General features: G+C 35.0%; 1 protein-coding gene across 1 annotated transcript in view; it reads right to left on the bottom strand.

The window, feature by feature from the left end:
* LOC128234133 (uncharacterized) overlaps positions 1-18,080 on the bottom strand; it is a 99,834-nt gene that overhangs the window by 38,918 nt on the left and 42,836 nt on the right. The window contains exon 5 of the mRNA XM_052948165.1: positions 16,548-16,782. Coding sequence (XP_052804125.1) covers positions 16,548-16,782 — 235 coding nt within the window. The remainder of the gene's footprint in view (positions 1-16,547; positions 16,783-18,080) is intronic.

Below are 18,080 nucleotides of genomic sequence, written 5' to 3'. Positions count from 1 at the left end.
TAGAAGAATGTTATATACTTTAACTGAATATTTCGTATCCTATAACACGCTTATTTCCAGCGGGAAACTTTATCCAATTGAAGCTATTTTGCAACCGATTTTTTGCATTTCATGACACTCTCCGAGTCAAAAATAAATTCCTTCTTTCTTTTTGTTCATGTGATATGCATGAGCTTTCGCTTGATTGAATGATCTTCAATAGCAAAAAAGTAGATCTATTGAAGTCATTTCGACATTCAGTTCTGAAGTTTGAATTCGTGCTGATGTGAACTACGGTAAATCTTATGGATGAAATTCTGATGTTCATGAGCTATATAGTTTCAAGCCATTCTGATGTTCATGAGCTATATAGTTTCAAGCCATTCTGATGTTCATGAGCTATATAGTTTCAAGCCATTCTGATGTTCATGAGCTATATAGTTTCAAGCCATTCTGATGTTCATGAGCTATATAGTTTCAAGCCATTCTGATGTTCATGTGCTATATAGTTTCAAGCCATTGTGGTGTTTATGACTAGCGAAGATCTAGTGAAGTCATTTTGATATTCAAGAACTCTGGTGTTTGGAGTCATGCTGATGATTTTGACTAGGAAGAAGTAGATCTATTGATCATTTGGATATTCATGAACTCTGTAGTCGAGTTCATGCTGGTGTTCATAAATTTCGAGAAGTAACTATGTAAAGTAATTCTGATATTCATGAGCTATACAGTTTGAAGTCATGCTGGTGTGTTTATGACTGGCGAAGAAGTAACTCAATTTAAGTCATTTTGGTATTCATAAGCTATGTCAGTAAAATAAGCCATGCTGGTGTTTCTAACTGACTTGGTAGGCAGTATGAATAGTTGTAAAATAGTAGGTAGTTGGTGTCATCATTGTAATGGTTGTCATGCTGGTTACTACTGGTCACTACTACAACTACTGGATAAAAAATAGATAGAAATCAGATAAGATGGAAATCATTCTGATATTCATAAACTAAGTTAATGGAAATCATGCTGGGGTTAATGATTTTTTTCGAGTGGATGGAAGTTATTCTGAAATTCATGAGCCAATTAGATGGAAAACATGCTGGAGTTAATGATTTGTTTACGAGTAGATGGAAAGTATTCTGATATTCATAAGCCAAGTAGATGGAAATCATGATGGGGTTAATTATTTGAGAAGATTGAAGACATTCTGATATTCATGAGCCAAGTAGATGGAAATTATGCTGGGGTTAATGATTTGTTTCGAGAAGATAGAAGACATTTTGATATTCATGAGCCAGGTAGAATGAAATTGTGCTGGGGTTAATGATTTGTTTAAGAGTAGAAACTGTTGGAAGTTATTCTAATATTCATGAGCCAAGTAGATGAAATCATGCTAAGGTTAATAATTTGTTTAGAGTAGATGTAAATCATGCTGGGGTTAATGATTTGTTTAGAGTAGATGTAAATCATACTGGGGTTAATGACTTAATTAGAGGAGATGAAAGGCTTTCTGAATATCATGAGCCAAGATGATGGAAATTGTGCTAGGGTTAATGATTTGTTTAGAGTACCAGATGGAAGTAATTTTGATATTCATGAGCTAACATGGAAATTGTGCTGGGGTTGGTGATTGGTTTAAAAGTAGATGGAAAGTATTCTGATATTCATAAGTCAAGCAGATGGAAATCATCCTGGGGTTAATAATTTCTTTCGAGTAGATGGAAGTAATTCTGATATTCATGAGCCATTTAGATGGAAATCATGCTGGGGTTAATAGATTTGTTTAAAGAAGATTGAAGTCATTCTGATTATCATGAGGCAAATAGATGGAAATCATGCTGGTGTTAATGATGTTTAGTGTAGATGGAAAGTATTCTGATATTCATGAGCCAAGTATATGGAAATCATGCTAGGGTTAAGGATTTGTTAAGTGTAGATGGAAAGTTTCTGATATTCATCCTGGGGGAAGGAGATGGAATTTGTGCTGAGTATAAAGCAGTACTGGAAGATGGAAGTCTGATATTTATGAGCTTTGGAAATATCTTACCCCTTAAATGATTTCATCGGGATATTATGTTTTGGTACCGGATTTGGTCATTGTCAATTTTAAAATAGCTTTCATTTATTATCTATGATTTTGCTAAATGATTATTTTAAATTTCAAGTTCTTGTATATTTTGTACACATTGATGGTCATTATAAGAACTGATATGTCATTAGTATGCTATGATGACTTGTAAAAATGTTTCTTGATATCATTTTAACTTAAAAACTAGAAATAAGAAATATACATGCATATCTTAATTAGTTAATGAAATTGCTATTCTCTTCACAATTGTATTAACAAAATGCTGTTATTCATCATTAACAGTTTGAATTAAGCTGATTTTTAACTTAAAATATGATGTTGAAGATTACTGCAGTATATATTGTTGTTGTTTAAATAGATTAATTATTTAATTGTCTTTCATATATAACTAGAAATGTGTCCATAGGACACGGATGCCCCCACTTCGATTTTTTGTCACAGAAAATAAGCCATAATGATTATTCAGGATAATCTGCACAAGGGCAAATCCTTTTCAAAAATTAGATCGGATAAGATATTTTTTAAGTATTGTTGGGAAATAAAGGGCCCTAACTCCTAAATGATTAAAGCGATTTCCATGGCTATCGAACTTGATCAAGGTATTATGGTCACAAACATGTGTTAAAAGTTTGGTGAGGATTGGAGAAACAGTTTTCAAGAATTAGATCGGAAACAATCTTCGGGACGTATTTTTCAAGTCTTTTTTTGCAAATAAAGGGCCGTAACTCCTAAATGACAAAAGCGATTTCCATGGCTATCGAACTTGATCAAGATATTATGGTCACAATCATGTATGTAAAGTTTGGTGAGGATTGGACACATACTTTTCAAGAATTAGATTGGAAACATATATTTTTGAAGTATTTTTGGCAAAAAAGGGCCGTAACTCCTAAATGACTAAAGCGATTTCCATGACTATCGAACTTGATCAAGATATTATGGTCACAAACATGTGTTTAAAGTTTGGTGAGGATTGGACAAATGGTTTTCAAGAATTAGATCGGAAACAATCTTCGGGACGTACGTACGTACGTACAGACAGACAGACAGACAGACAGACAGACGTACGTACGGACAAGGGCAACCCTATATGCCGCCACTTTGTGGGGGCATAATAAATGATATTAAACTAAAATTTTACCCAAACCCCTGTTTGTGCTAAGTATATTAACAAAAATATTCATAGAATATAAGATGTTCTATACAAAACTAAATTTTCAAAAAATAGTGGAAAATATCATAGCTATTATCCTCAGTCGATGTATTTAAGTATAATTTACATTGCAAGTAAAATAAATGGTGCTTTTAAGTCAAATATCTTAAAGCTATCAAAGAAATTTTCATAAAAAAGATTCAGTTACAACCCTTTTGCGCAAAACATATTTAGAAATATCTTCAATTTTTCAGGCAAAACAGTTGTAACTGACTGTTACAACCCTGTTGCGCGAAAATAAATTTAGAAAATTCCTCAATTTTTTGTGCAAAATGGTTGTAACTGACTGTTTTACAAATATCTCTTTTAGAAATTGAATGCAAAGTGTTATTGTGATTTATTCATGAAAAGTACACAAAATTAAAACTATAATAAAACAAGAGCTGTCACAGTATGTGACGAATGCCCCCGAATGTGACATTGACCTATGAACAAGGTCAGTACATGAAAAGTTGATCTTGCCTTTACTTGTTAAATAATTATGGCAAGTTATTTTAAATTGCCTCTAAACATAAAAAATACCACCCATACTAATGACAACCTACACTGTTATGTCCTTATAAGCAGCATTCCATTGTGAATAAACACCTAAGTGTGACCTTGACCTTAGAGGTAGGGACATGGGTCTTGCACACGAAACGTCATTTTGGAATGTCACACACATGTGGCAAGTTATTTTTAAATCTGTCCATACAAGAGAAAGTTACAGCCCGGACACGACAACCTATACTCTATGTCCTTATATAAGCAGCATTCCATTGTGAATAAACACCTAAGTGTGACCTTGACCTTAGAGGTAGGGACACGGGTCTTGCATGCGACACGTCGTCTTGGTATGTGGAACACATGCTGCAAGTTATTTCAAAATCTGTCGTTACAGGGGAAAGTTACAGCCCGGACACGACAACTTATACTCTATGTCCTTATATGCAGCACTCCGTTGTGAATAAACACCTAAGTGTGACCTTGACCTTAGAGGTAGGGACACGGGTCTTGCACGCGACACGTCATCTTGGTATGTGGAACACATGTGGCAAGTTATTTTTAAATCTGTCCATACAAGGGAAAGTTACAGCCCAGACACGACAACCTATCCTCTATGTCTTTATATGCAGCACTCCATTGTGAATAAACACCTAAGTGTGACCTTGACCTTAGAGGTAGGGACACGGGTCTTGCATGCGACACATGGTCTTGGTATGTGGAACACATGTGGCAAATAATTTTAAAATCTGTCGATACAAGGGAAAGTTACAGCCCGGACATGACAACCTATACTCTATGTCCTTATATGCAACACTCCATTGTGAATAAACACTAAGTGTGACCTTGACCTTTGAGGTAGGGACACGGGTCTTGCACGCGACACGTCGTCTTGGTATGTGGAACACATGTGGCAAGTCATTTTAAAATCTGTCCATACAAGGGAAAGTTACAGCACGGACAGGAGTTATTGAGCCGGACACACGGACGGAAGGAAGGACGGACGGAGCGATTTTAATATGCCCACCTTTGGGGGCATAAAAACAAAGTGAAAATGATAGGAACTAGGAAAATAAATCAGTTTTTATGCTCTCCTGAACAATTTTCAAATTGTCAGTTACAACCGTTTTGCGCTAAGCCCGCGATCTGGGTAATGGCTTTATAGTCAATGGAAACTATTTAGATTATCTGGTATGACCAAAGGTCATCTGCGTCATGGCGTTTTAGTCAATGGAAACTATTAAGTTTATCTGGTATGACCAAAGGGCATCTGCTTCATGTCAAACTGCCAAGTTTCAAGTTTATTCAGTAAAAACTGCAAGATCTTTAATGATCCTTTATTGAGGACAATTCTAATAGTTTCCTATTACCTTTCACCAATCACCAATGATACAGTTAAATGTGCCACTTTATTGTAGGGGATGACACCTTTTCTATGAGGACCAACTTTAAAAGCCATACAAGTGACACAACTTGAACATGAAAGCCAGAATATCTTCAACCACTCAACAACTCCCCAGTGCCAGAAGAGTGGTGGAGAACAGGTTTGGCATTCTCTCTGCCTGTTGGCAGCGCATGGCCAACTCCATGCTTTAAAATCAAGAGATGGTCCACAAGATTGTCAGTGCCTGCATATTATGTATCCTGCACTTCACCGCTATCAGTTTGATGCTGAGGACAAAACCACAACATGGTGTCTGGAGCCTGGAGGGCAGGAAACCACTTCCAAACAGACGCCAGCGGGAACACATTGTGCTCAACTTCATCAGCAATACTGGATTGGTCCCATGTTAAGACAGAATGTTGGAGTAGACAGTTAATAGTAAGGTCGAGAGCCATGGTATGTTTAACTTTAATTAATGTTTCAGTGTTTCAACATGTACATGAGTCTTTCAGTTTGATTTCAATACATAACTTGTGTAAAATATGTTTGAATTTGTTTATTATCAGAACTTTACATTGTTAATAAAATGAATAAGTCCATAATTTTGATTTTCATGATTATGCCATCAGCTTTCATTGACACTCCGCGGTACAGAAGTAATTGTGAACCAATCCAATCATCACAAAAAGACATTGTAAACATTAGTTACAGTATGTGCCGAAGATAGCCATAAAGGACTTAATGACATTGTTAGGATACCATTCTTTGACTTCAATGAAAAATAAGTTAGAATAACATGCAAAGAGATTAAGGAGCCTTAAAGAAGGCTTTCCTAAGATGCCCAGTTACAAGCCATGGTTCGTACAAGATCCCGTAGCCGTCCGAAATAAAACAGTATTTTCAATCATGATATGGCCAGAAGTGCCCAGTATCACAAAGTGTTAGGGAATGACAAGGTAAGGTTTAAGAACATTGCAAAGACATGGCGAAACATCCTTATTTGGCAAATTCTGCTTTCTGGAAAAGTTTGGGGGTCATAGTGGAGAGCAGGTCTAAGGGCCGAATTCAGAACATCCACTCTCACTTACACTCCAACCACATTCCCGTAAGGGACACTCAAGTGATCACTTGAGTGGAATAGAGGGAGTGACACTCAAGTGATCTGTTCGTATTCACACGCCTCGCTAACACTTCATCAAGATACAATATAGTACAAATACAAATATGTTTTCATGATCATATCGGATTATCTGTTTGACTATGGTGGTGTTATGCATTATAAACAGATGCTTATTTGATATTTGAGTACCTTATTGTTAGATATGGCGACAAACAAATGACAATAATTATTATTCTGAAACTGAATTTAACATTTTCAAACCATTGGTCAATAAAAAATAAATATTTTGGATTGTAAACAACTGTTGCAAAATGCGTTAAAATGCATGGGTTTTTGCTTTTAAAAAATAATAATATTTAACCGTTTTCCATTGAATCACGTGATTTGAATATGTATTCGTATATAATCTTGCTTTTGTAGTCTGCATTAAGCGGTCTTAACGTTTTAAAAGTTGAAAAATAAATTAAAAAAAATAGCACTTGGATATAATTAGCGAATGAATGTACTTCTAATCGGGGAAATTACACCTCGAAGTGAAAACTAACTCAAGAAATGAAGGGACAATTGATGATGATGACGATAATAATAATAATAATAATAATAATAATAATAATAATAATAATGATAATGATAATGATGATGATGATTATAATCCAACTGACTGTATGCTGGAAAATACATATCAATTCTCTGATCACGCTCTGAGATGAAGATGTTGCGCATACCCATGTACATGAAGTTAACGGCCTAGCGGGGTGAAGTTAGCGGCCTCACGGCCTAGCTGTCAAGCGGCATGATCTTGTTTCCTATTTCAAAGCATTTTATGTGCATACTTTTCTACAACAATGATAAATGTTTTAATTTTCAATTCAACATCCTTTAGCGAATATCAGCATCCCTCCCCCAGGCTGCTGGATTTTTATTTTGGGAATTTTAGGCCGCCAGGCCGCTAACTTAACGTTGCTAAGCCGCTGGACTGCTTGATCGAATTTTGAAAAAAAAAGTTAATCGCTCCAGAGTGATAAATATTGCAAACAAACAATTATTTGAGCATTGCTTTAGAAGAAATATCCTGAAAAAATGCTTTGAAAAGTAGAAAACAATTTAAGGCCGCTATGTTAATGTATGAATAAGAAACATTCATTTGATTTATAATTGTTTTCCAATCAAAAGCATGAACAATAACTTTGAAATAGTGAACAAACTTAGGCTGCTAGGACGCCAACTCCCACAGCCGTTAGGCCACAAGACCGCTAGGTCGCTAAATTCACACCGCAAGGCCGCTATGCTGGTAACTTCACTTCACTAGGCCGCTAACTTCAAGTACATTAAGCTGCCTATTCTTGCAGCCATCGATGAATTGCAACCATCACGTTTACTGGGTGTTCAAGATCAGCATGAAAGAAAATACATATGTGATTGGCGCATTCTTGTGAAAATTTGAAAGACCACGTTATTGAAGTACATGCACTCCAATAGATTATCCCGGTCTTTAATATTGTCTAGGACTGAGGATGTCACTTAATTGTTCCACATATCTGATATATTCACTTGTCATGTACATTTATCACTCACACTCGTTCAATTCGTATTCACAACCAATCCTCAAGGTTGGTTCAAGTGGCCTAGCCGAGCACTCACTAATGTCCCACTCACACAAAACACTTGAGTCTCACTCCAACTGTGAATACGGATATACCTTTCAATCGAAAATATCTCAACCGTTATGTGATTGCCGAGGATTAACTCATTTAGTGTGAGTGAGAGTGATTGTTCTGAATTCAGCCCTAAGGCATTCATTCACAGTAAGATATTCAAATACTACAGCAATTATTGTTTTCAACATACATTTCTATCACTATCCTCCAAAATAGAATTGCAAACACTTGCATTTGAAAAATAAATCTATTTTTTTCTGGCCTTAGTAAAGCATTATGTTCAAGTCCAAGAATCAGACAAATTATAATAATCTTTTTAAATGGCCAAATTATAAATTTGCCACAACAGGACAGGCCTACACAAATGTTTGGTTAGTTAGTAACCTCAACAAAAATCTTAACATTGACAGACATGCTAAATATACACAAATAATATATAACACTTACAATATTTTATATTATAATTATACACATTTATTACATAATTATGGCCAATACCAAAAAAGGAGAACTTACTATTCGTATATTCAATTATGGTTTTAAACATGAACATTTATGTAGATTAAAATATTTGGTTAATTAAAAGCACTACATTGAATTAGATTTTTACAACTATATACTGTATATAATATAACAATAATATGGCACATGTATCTAAAACAACCTTATATAGGAAGGCCAGCAACAAAATACTAGCTCCTAAGTTTCTTCTATGGACAAACAAAAGTTGCACTAAAGTGCATATAGGTTATCAAACCTAATTTAAATAGTCTGTTGTGATTTTGCCCATGAAAATTGTTTTCAAGTTTGATGAACACTTACTTTAAAAGCTAAATGTTGCTTATTCAAAATTTAATCATTGGACAATTCAATTTGGTTAATATCAAAAGCCAAAACTCTTGTTTGGTTGGTTATATAACTCACCAAATACAGCTGACATATAAACTTATATATAAACATTACTCTAAAGTTTGAAAAAAAAATGATTAAAACTGCATAAGTCATTTGATTGAATAGCTGCCATCCTGTTTTCCTGATACTTTATTTCCAACCAAATTATGTGATTATAAAAAAGGACAAGAAAAAAAAGACTACAAATCAGTTGTCTGTATGGAAGAGTCAAAACTAATCAAAACTATGACAAAACATATACATTTATATCAATAGTACACTCATATTATTTTTATTGCATGCTTAAATAATTGTTACAGTACATAACATAAGTCCTAGAAACAGTAGATGTTTCCATGGGAAAAAAGTTAACACCCCAAAAAAACTTCTAAAACCAACATAGAATGTGTTAATTAAAGGCCTTGAATAATAGCATATTTGAGAGGGGGAACATTTTCAAGGCATGTTAAAAGTTAAATGGGGCAATTTTGCAAATATGGGCCAGGTTGTAAAATGATGTTCATAGATCATAAACATTTCTTCTGAGATATCTTAACTTGTACTTTATTCTAAACAAAGATCAAAGTTACCCAAAAAAATAAAGGTTGGAGATGATCATCAACACAAAGGAATGTTTACATGTATGTTTATGTATGGTTTAAAGAATTAGAGTCCTCTTGCATTGTGAATCAAGTTTGCCACACACAAGTATGGTTTCTGAAAATGTGCCCAAGTCCATATTACTATTAACCAATTTATCAATTTACATTCAATTTAAAAAAAATGTCATGGAGGACAATCTGGCCACAGAGTTATGGTTCTTGAAATGTATACAAGTCAAAAATATATGAACATTTCTAAAGAATTCAGTTAACATCAACTATTTCTTCAATATAATGTGCTTTTTCTAATGAAGGGAAACAATATGGTATAAATGGGTCACAGAGTTATGGCACTTATAAAGTACTACACACACATAATCATTCACATTGCTTATCATATACTGATGTTTCTATTTACATAAATTCCTTGTTCTGATGAATAATTTAAAAAGGTTGAACAGTCTGAGTTTAATAACCTGACACAAAAAGATTGTATAGCTACTGTGATCAAATGTATTTAAGTTGAAGTCTATAAAAACATTCCCCAATGGTTTTAAAGTCATAAAAAAAATGTGGCTAATAATTGAAAAAAAAAATGTGGCTAAAAACATAAGAAAATTGGATAGACTACTATAGGGCACCACCTATTTTATTTTTTTAAATAGTAAAAGAGAATCAGGAACAACATAATATTCAAAATTTCATGACCAAAAGGCTACAACAATTAATGTTTTTGCTATATGGATTTTGCCCGAAAAAAATGGAGGTAGCTGGCTAAATAAAACTTATCATACAATATTTCCATTGCATTTAAAAAAGGAAAAGACAATCCTTCATAAATCATCATTAGAATGATTATAATGCTGAATAATCATAACTTGTAGAATTTAATTAAATGCCCTCCAGTTAGATGCAACACGGCTTTGCAAGAAGACCTATTTTGTCATTTGTTGATTTTAGAGTGAAACAAGTCAATGGCTGCTGAAAGAAAATGAAATATTTGAAATATAGGTCGGGTAAATGTGTCCAACAAAAAAATATTGATGTGGCCAAAGTGTAGATTATTGAAAACCATGGTGCAATCTGGTGCATCCTGGTCCTCCTGAGGAGCTTATTTTAGTACTGGAGAAATGACAGTATTAGGATCAAGGAGTCAGTACACATACTGCAACTTTGGGTGATTTTCTATATATTTTTGTCAGAATCATGTGGATTTAGCTGCTTATTGCGTAGTATAGGCAGCTACACGCCTGATTGTCAAGTACATGACATTTATAACTGGAGCTCCCACAAGTTTCCTGTTATAATATCATTATGATAATAGTACTTTACATCCATTTTCACCAAACATTTTGCAGTCAGTGTAAATTATCTAAACCATACCAGACAAAAATATCACTGCACATAAAACTCAGTGTCAACTTAATATTTCAAAGAATATACCAACTATTTGTAGTTTTTGTAAGAAAAACAATACATCCCTCATCTAACTGCCACACCTTCCATGAGATATGATCCAAACATAAAGGAGTCGGAAGCATAATGGCAGGTGTCTAATATCCATCCAAGTAAAATATACAAATGATATATGCAACAAGCCTACAGTGATGTGTCATTCACTCCTGATTTTCTTAATAAAAATCCAAGGAACAAAAAAAATTGAGCACAGCAAGTTTAGAAAAAGCGTCGAAAAAAATCTAAATCTCTAAAATGATCCAAACAGAACATGAAGACTATAATTTTATGTACATTATTCCCAACTTTATCAGTTATAAATAGAACATTATTGAACCTGGCTTCAAAAAGATTTTCAAATCTGTTGCTTTTTTATACCATCATGGCTAATGTCTGCATTTATAAACAGTGTCAACTCAAACTCCGTCATTATCAATATCATCAATACATATTCCAGTTATCTGAATATTCTCGAGGTTGGTAATAAGCGTAACCAGATTCAAGGGCATGGTTAACATGGCCTTGGTGTATGTTGCCAGTTGTTGCAGGCCTTCGCCATTCCTCATTTTTTCGGTAATGGTTGGGGTAGAAGCTTTGCATGTTTCCAGAATAAACCATATTCTCAGGATAAACACTGTTGTTTGTTTTAACCTTGTTTGTGTTTCTCATCTGAACTCCTTCAAGTCTTCGGATTTCTTGTTTTTGATTGGCGACCTGTAGGCGCCTATCTGGATATCTCTTTGTAGAGTGCTGATAACCATGCCTGGTATCCATATAAAAGGCCGTTCTGGGGTGCTTTTCCATATTTTGGCTATTGTTTTGTCCACTATAGATATATGCACCACCAGAGCGTTGCTGTCTTGTGGTTCTCTTGTGTCCATGCTTGCCTTTTCCATGTCCATGTCTCTTAGCTCTGTACAGAAACAGACCTAAGAAGACCACCAGACCTACCAACACCACACCACCAACTGTTGAGGCCACCACAATTATGACTGTTCTTTCATTTGAGGGGGTATTTGTAACACATGGTGTGATAGTTTCAGTAGTTGTACTGGTAGGTGCATTAGTTGTTGTGGAAGGCGTAGTACTCGTGGTAGAGATTTCAGTAGTTGTGGTCGAAGGTGTGGTTGTTGTGGTTGTGGTGGTGGTTGTGGTGGTAGGTATACCTGGCAATGAACAGGAAAACATTCAATTCATGCTGTCTGGTATCCTGTTATCCTACATTGACTGCAATTTTTACATAAACTTAATTATTTATCAATTTGTATACCACTTCTTATTATGCCAAATGGTGAGCAGCAATGTGGTCATGGCTTCTTTCACATCCGGTGTGCAAAATTCTGACAGGTAGTTTTGTGGTCATTGTAATTCATGGTCCAAACAAGCATTTAACATAACTAGCTTATGGTGTCACATCATAAAAATAAGGAAAGAAGATCCTTGACAATACATAAGTATTTGTGAAAAGATTAAGTAACTTGTAAGAGGGAAAAAGTATAATTTAGCAATTATCTGTGTTCAAGGATAACCATTCCGAAGATTCCAAATGGAAACCAAACATTAATTATTTTTATCTTCAATTGAAACTAAAGTTTGTTGAGTCACAGTAGTAGTAAAATGATATCATCTGTATAAAAAATATAATGATTTTATCCATTATACTTGACAAAAATAGACTGAAAACAATAAAACTCTCACCACAAAATAATGCCTGAGGTTGTAATCAATATGCGACTTAAGTCAATCTGATTGTCATACATTATTGACTTCATTCATTCTTTTGAACAGTTATTTATAACAAGAAATCTGATTTGCTACATTAATCTTATTAAGACCAATGTTAAATACCAGCCCTGAATGACAGACATAACTGGACAAAATAACTTCATCATATGACTAACTGTATTGAAGTTTTAAATCCATTTCTAGATTATAAAAGAATTCTATCTATTCTATAACAATTTTATCTGGTGTATTTTCATCCTATATTATATGTCTGGTTTGTCTGTAAATTAAAGTAACAGGACAAGAGAAGATTGAAAAAGTCTAATAACTAGAGATTGCTTTTTCGAAAAAGCGCATGTCTCCCCCATTGTGTGGTCGTAGGTGAGAAATAATCAATGATGGATCCCAAAATCAATAGGGGCCATCAACTAGTCATGACTAACTGGCATACCAAGTATGAAGTTCCTGGGTGTAAACGTTCTTGAGTTATTGAGCAGAAACCGGTTCTTCACCTCAAGGTCAGTGACCTTGACCTTTGACCAACTGATTGCAAAATCAACTAGACATCATGACCAACCTCACTTCAAAGTTTGGTGAACCTAGATCAAAGCATTCTCCTGATATTGCACGGAAATATTTTTTTACATTAGAGGTCACAGCGACGTTGACCTTTGACCTTGTGACCCCCCAAAATATAGGAGTTTTCTAAACCTCATGATCAACCTCCCTACCAAGTTTGGTGAACCTAGGTCAAACCATTCTCAAGATATTGAGCGGAAATGTTTTTTACATTGGGGGTCGCCGCGACCTTGACCTTTGACCTAGTGACCCCAAAAACAATAGGGATCTTCTACACCTCATGACCAACCTCCCTACCAAGTTTGGTGAACCTAGGTCAAACCATTCTCAAGATATTGAGCGGAAATGTTTTTTATATTGGGGGTCGCCGCGACCTTGACCTTTGACCTAGTGACCCCCAAAACAATAGGGATCCTCTACACCTCACGACCAACCTCCCTACCAAGTTTGGTGAACCTAGGTCAAACCATTCTCAAGATATTGAGCGGAAATGTTTTTTACATTGGGGGTCGCCGCGACCTTGACCTTTGACCTAGTGACCCCAAAAACAATAGGGATCCTCTACACCTCACGACCAACCTCCCTACCAAGTTTGGTGAACCTAGGTCAAACCATTCTCAAGATATTGAGCGGAAATGTTTTTTACATTGGGGGTCGCCGCGACCTTGACCTTTGACCTAGTGACCCCAAAAACAATAGGGATCCTCTACACCTCACGACCAACCTCCCTACCAAGTTTGGTGAACCTAGGTCAAACCATTCTCAAGATATTGAGCGGAAATGTTTTTTACATTGGGGGTCGCCGCGACCTTGACCTTTGACCTAGTGACCCCAAAAACAATAGGGATCCTCTACACCTCACGACCAACCTCCCTACCAAGTTTGGTGAACCTAGGTCAAACCATTGTCAAGATATTGAGCGGAAATGTTTTTTACATTGGGGGTCGCCGCGACCTTGACCTTTGACCTAGTGACCCCAAAAACAATAGGGATCTTCTACACCTCATGACCAACCTCCCTACCAAGTTTGGTGATCCTAGGTCATGCGGTTTTCCAGTTATCGATCGGAAACGAAGTGTGACGTACGGACGGACTGACGGACTGACGGACTGACGGACTACCGGACTGACGGACAGGGCAAAAACAATATGTCTCCCCCAGAGAGGGGGAGACATAATAATGCAGTGTTGTCCTTTAGTTGATTAATTTAAAACAAAAACCAATGTCTGATAAAAAAACATTATTTAACCATACAAATACAGCTTTATTCATGTAGTGCCCCTAGAATAAATTATACAAATAGATACATATAGTTATAACCAATGCTTTGTATAATATAACACTTGTGTGCTCACACTAGGTTTTTATAACAAGAATGCTGTAATCCAAAGAAGAAATTGCAGCATGTTAGATTAAAACAATAATTCCGAGATTTAAAAAGGTTGGAGGTATTCATGCATTTATGTTATTATTCAAGATGCTCTTATTGTTCTCAATCATAGATCAATACTATTTTGCATTCCATTTGTTTTTTTCTAGTTCAAGAATGACTTCCATGCTTAATACAGAAAACCTTCATTAACAATTATTAATGCAGAGAACCTTTTTGTTTATTGCTGTACAAAAAGTTCAGCATTACCATGAATTGAATATGCCACCTGGTTGACAAATGCCCCCTGATTTGGCATTGTATAACAAGAAAACAAATTGAAAGATGGTTACAAGGGTCAGCTGTAGGTCATGACCTACACAGTTTGAGGTCTGTTACAGGTCCAATTGTTTTCTTCAAACAAAGAGTTTGTGTTAAAGGTCCTTTTGACTGGGTAACTGCCATTCAAAATCAATAGGGGTCATCTTCTGGCCATGACCAACCTCCCTAGTAAGTTTGAGGACCTTAGACACAAGCTTTTAGTAATTAAGCAAGTTCAAATGGACAGACAAGGAAAAATCTATAAAAAATATTTATGACCACTCCCCATTTTTGTGAATGCATTTTTGGCAAAAACATTTAAATACACAGTCTCAGGGAACCCTGTAAATATTTTCTTCTGCAAGTCATCATATTTGTATAACACTATATGATATATACTCATTACAGTGCCTCATAAAAGTATCAGAGATTTATATAGAAGTATACTTAAAACAGTACTGGATGTTGATAAAGGTAAAATGATGCTTGTGCAGCAGTGATAAATGTTGATCAGAGAATCCCCTGGATGGATAAAAAAATATTAAACTTATTGTATACCTGTGGTGGGGGCAATTTATGTTGTATATTTTTATACTTTTTTAGGACTCAAAAAATAAGCAGGGTCCAACAAACTTCCACAAATGGGAAGATTTGCATTATTTTTAGACATTTTTTCACAAACGGGCAGGTTTAAAATAGATCACCACAAATAGGTAAAATTGGATCTGAAATAATGCCAAAGTAATGTCCCTGTCAACAAAGATAAAGACCTAACAATTACATCTAGATTTTTTAAGACTTTAAGAACTTGGGCAACATTCACTAAGTCTAGAATTTGAATTTGAGAATAATAAGACTATACGAATGTCAAATTTTAATTTTATTGTTAAATTGCAATAAAAAGAATACTAATGGTAAACATTACTGTTATCTGTTATAAATGACTTGTTTTACAGTTTTTTACTTTCACGATTTTGCTTTCCTAACCCTGAGTTTCAATCTCAGACTCATTATGTTAGTGAACATGGTTCTGGAGTAAATCTCTGAGTTCTTGAATCTGGATTCCTGAATTTAAGTAGTTCTCTTACTATATGTTTCAAGTTGACAATTTTCTTACAAGAACATAGATACCCCAGGTAGTCCTCAGAATTTACTTAAATATCTTGTATACTAGTAGTTTAAGAATTTGGTGAAAGAACATTCATAGTTAAACTAAAGTATTTGAATAAAGTCATGAAACAAAATGTGAATTGAACATTATAACTTATTTTTTGCCAAATTGTTACACCTAGTTGGGTAATAAGACGTGCAATTCAAAATGCCTAATTCAACCTATTATTTATTGTTCATTCCTCAATCAACAAATGAACTCTCCCAATCAGTGAGAATGTCTTTTTACGGTTTGTATTTTGCATGTGAAAGAAGAAATTTAAACAGTGACACGTAATTTTTACACATTTTATTCTAGTAGGTTTACAAGTTAAAACTCTGGCAAGCAAATTTTTATGAAGGGCAAGTTATACTTGTCTGTGGACAAGTCGATAATTTTGAGATTTCCTCACTTGCCATTGATACAAGCATTTCCTTATAAATAACAAAAGAAACACACTTTGAACAGTTTGATTTCAAAAGCGGCAAATAATTATTTGATTGCACTTGTTTAGTTTTAATTTCTAAAGACAACTTACCAGGAAGGTAATATGACTGGTCAAAGGTGTAGTAAAGATGATCTGTATAATCTGCATGAATTATCTCCACTTGAAGTTTGATTTCATCTCCATTTGAAGAAGGGGCTTTGTATGTCACCCCAACAGTCACTTTACCAGCCGACTTAGTACTGCAAGTGCTGCATCCAGTAGTATCTGTTTCACTGTAAGACTGGATGTCTGCGTTACTAGCGTCTAACAACTCGACCTGGTTTGCCTAAAATACAAGAAAGACTGCAGTAAGACATGCCATTATTATTAAAATAAAATCCTTACCTTATAGGGCTTATGTGCAAGTTTGACTGCTGTTGAGAACATGAAATCATAAGTCATATTTTTCAGTGTATTCTTTTTTTCAAAAATAATTGCTGAATACATGTACGGTAGTTCAATTAACAAGTTTAGTTTTTGAACGGGGGCCCTTCAGGGCCTACGTTCATAGTAGGCACATCAGATCGTTACTACAAATGATTACACGGTGATTCGGTCGAAATAATGCGCTCATTGAATGCTTGAATACACATGACATCTTTAAACTTCAACGAAACTGAATTGATGTATAGTAATGTACACTTGAACTCGTACATTTTGCATATCCCTGAAAATGCAGCTGAAAAAAATCACAAAATGAAGACAACATATTTATACGCAACCGCTCGAAAACAGCGAAAAACTAAATGTATTGTTACATGTGTGAGTCGGTATAAGAAGTAGTTACCATAATTGATTAATCGATTACAAACAATTCAAAAATTTCCTTAAAAATGAAATGATATGAAAAACTATTTCACTGATCAATAAACAAACAAACGAAGTGAATGCTTTTTGGAAACCGTATATCGATAAAGTATATTATACAGATTACTCCGCCTATATTTAGCATGATCATTTCACTTTTCGATCTTCGCCATTTTGTAAGCGCCCTACCTAAGAGTGTGTCATGGACTTCAGCTGGATTAAATGTGTATTGTAAGTATTTTTTAATCAGATTGTTACACATGAACGGCTCTACATGTGAGTGGCATGACAGTTATTGAAATTGCTTCATTATTTTGTGCAAATTATATATCTGTGTTTTACCTGCGTTGTTTATGTGCGTGATCTACGTTAATTGAGAGGCCTAAATCATGAACCTGCGTGTTTACTCTATTATTTAATTTGTTTAGATTACGATGTGAATTTGTGTAGTTCATCTAGCTAATTTTGATGACGTATATTATGCTAATCGTTAATTTATGCATTCGTGCCGTTCGTGGCTCACACAGCTTCCTTAGGTGACCTACTACGTAGTTTCATACCATGAATGTACTCAGTAGCGATGCCAAGTCGATTGTAGTTATCTCCCCTTATGAATCTCATGAATATAAATTTTTCACGGAAGGCGACTCAATGCTGGTACCGGTTTTATACACCCTTTAAAACACGTATATCAACATTTGCGGAGAACCATGTGGCTATTTATAGAATTAGATGATGAAATGTTCTGGGATCCAGTCAGAGTTCACTGAAAACGTG

This window comes from Mya arenaria, chromosome 5 (assembly GCF_026914265.1).
Source record: "Mya arenaria isolate MELC-2E11 chromosome 5, ASM2691426v1".
Classification (NCBI taxonomy): domain Eukaryota; kingdom Metazoa; phylum Mollusca; class Bivalvia; order Myida; family Myidae; genus Mya; species Mya arenaria.
Note: the sequence above shows the minus strand (reverse complement) of the source record. Positions and strands in the feature narration are given on the sequence as shown.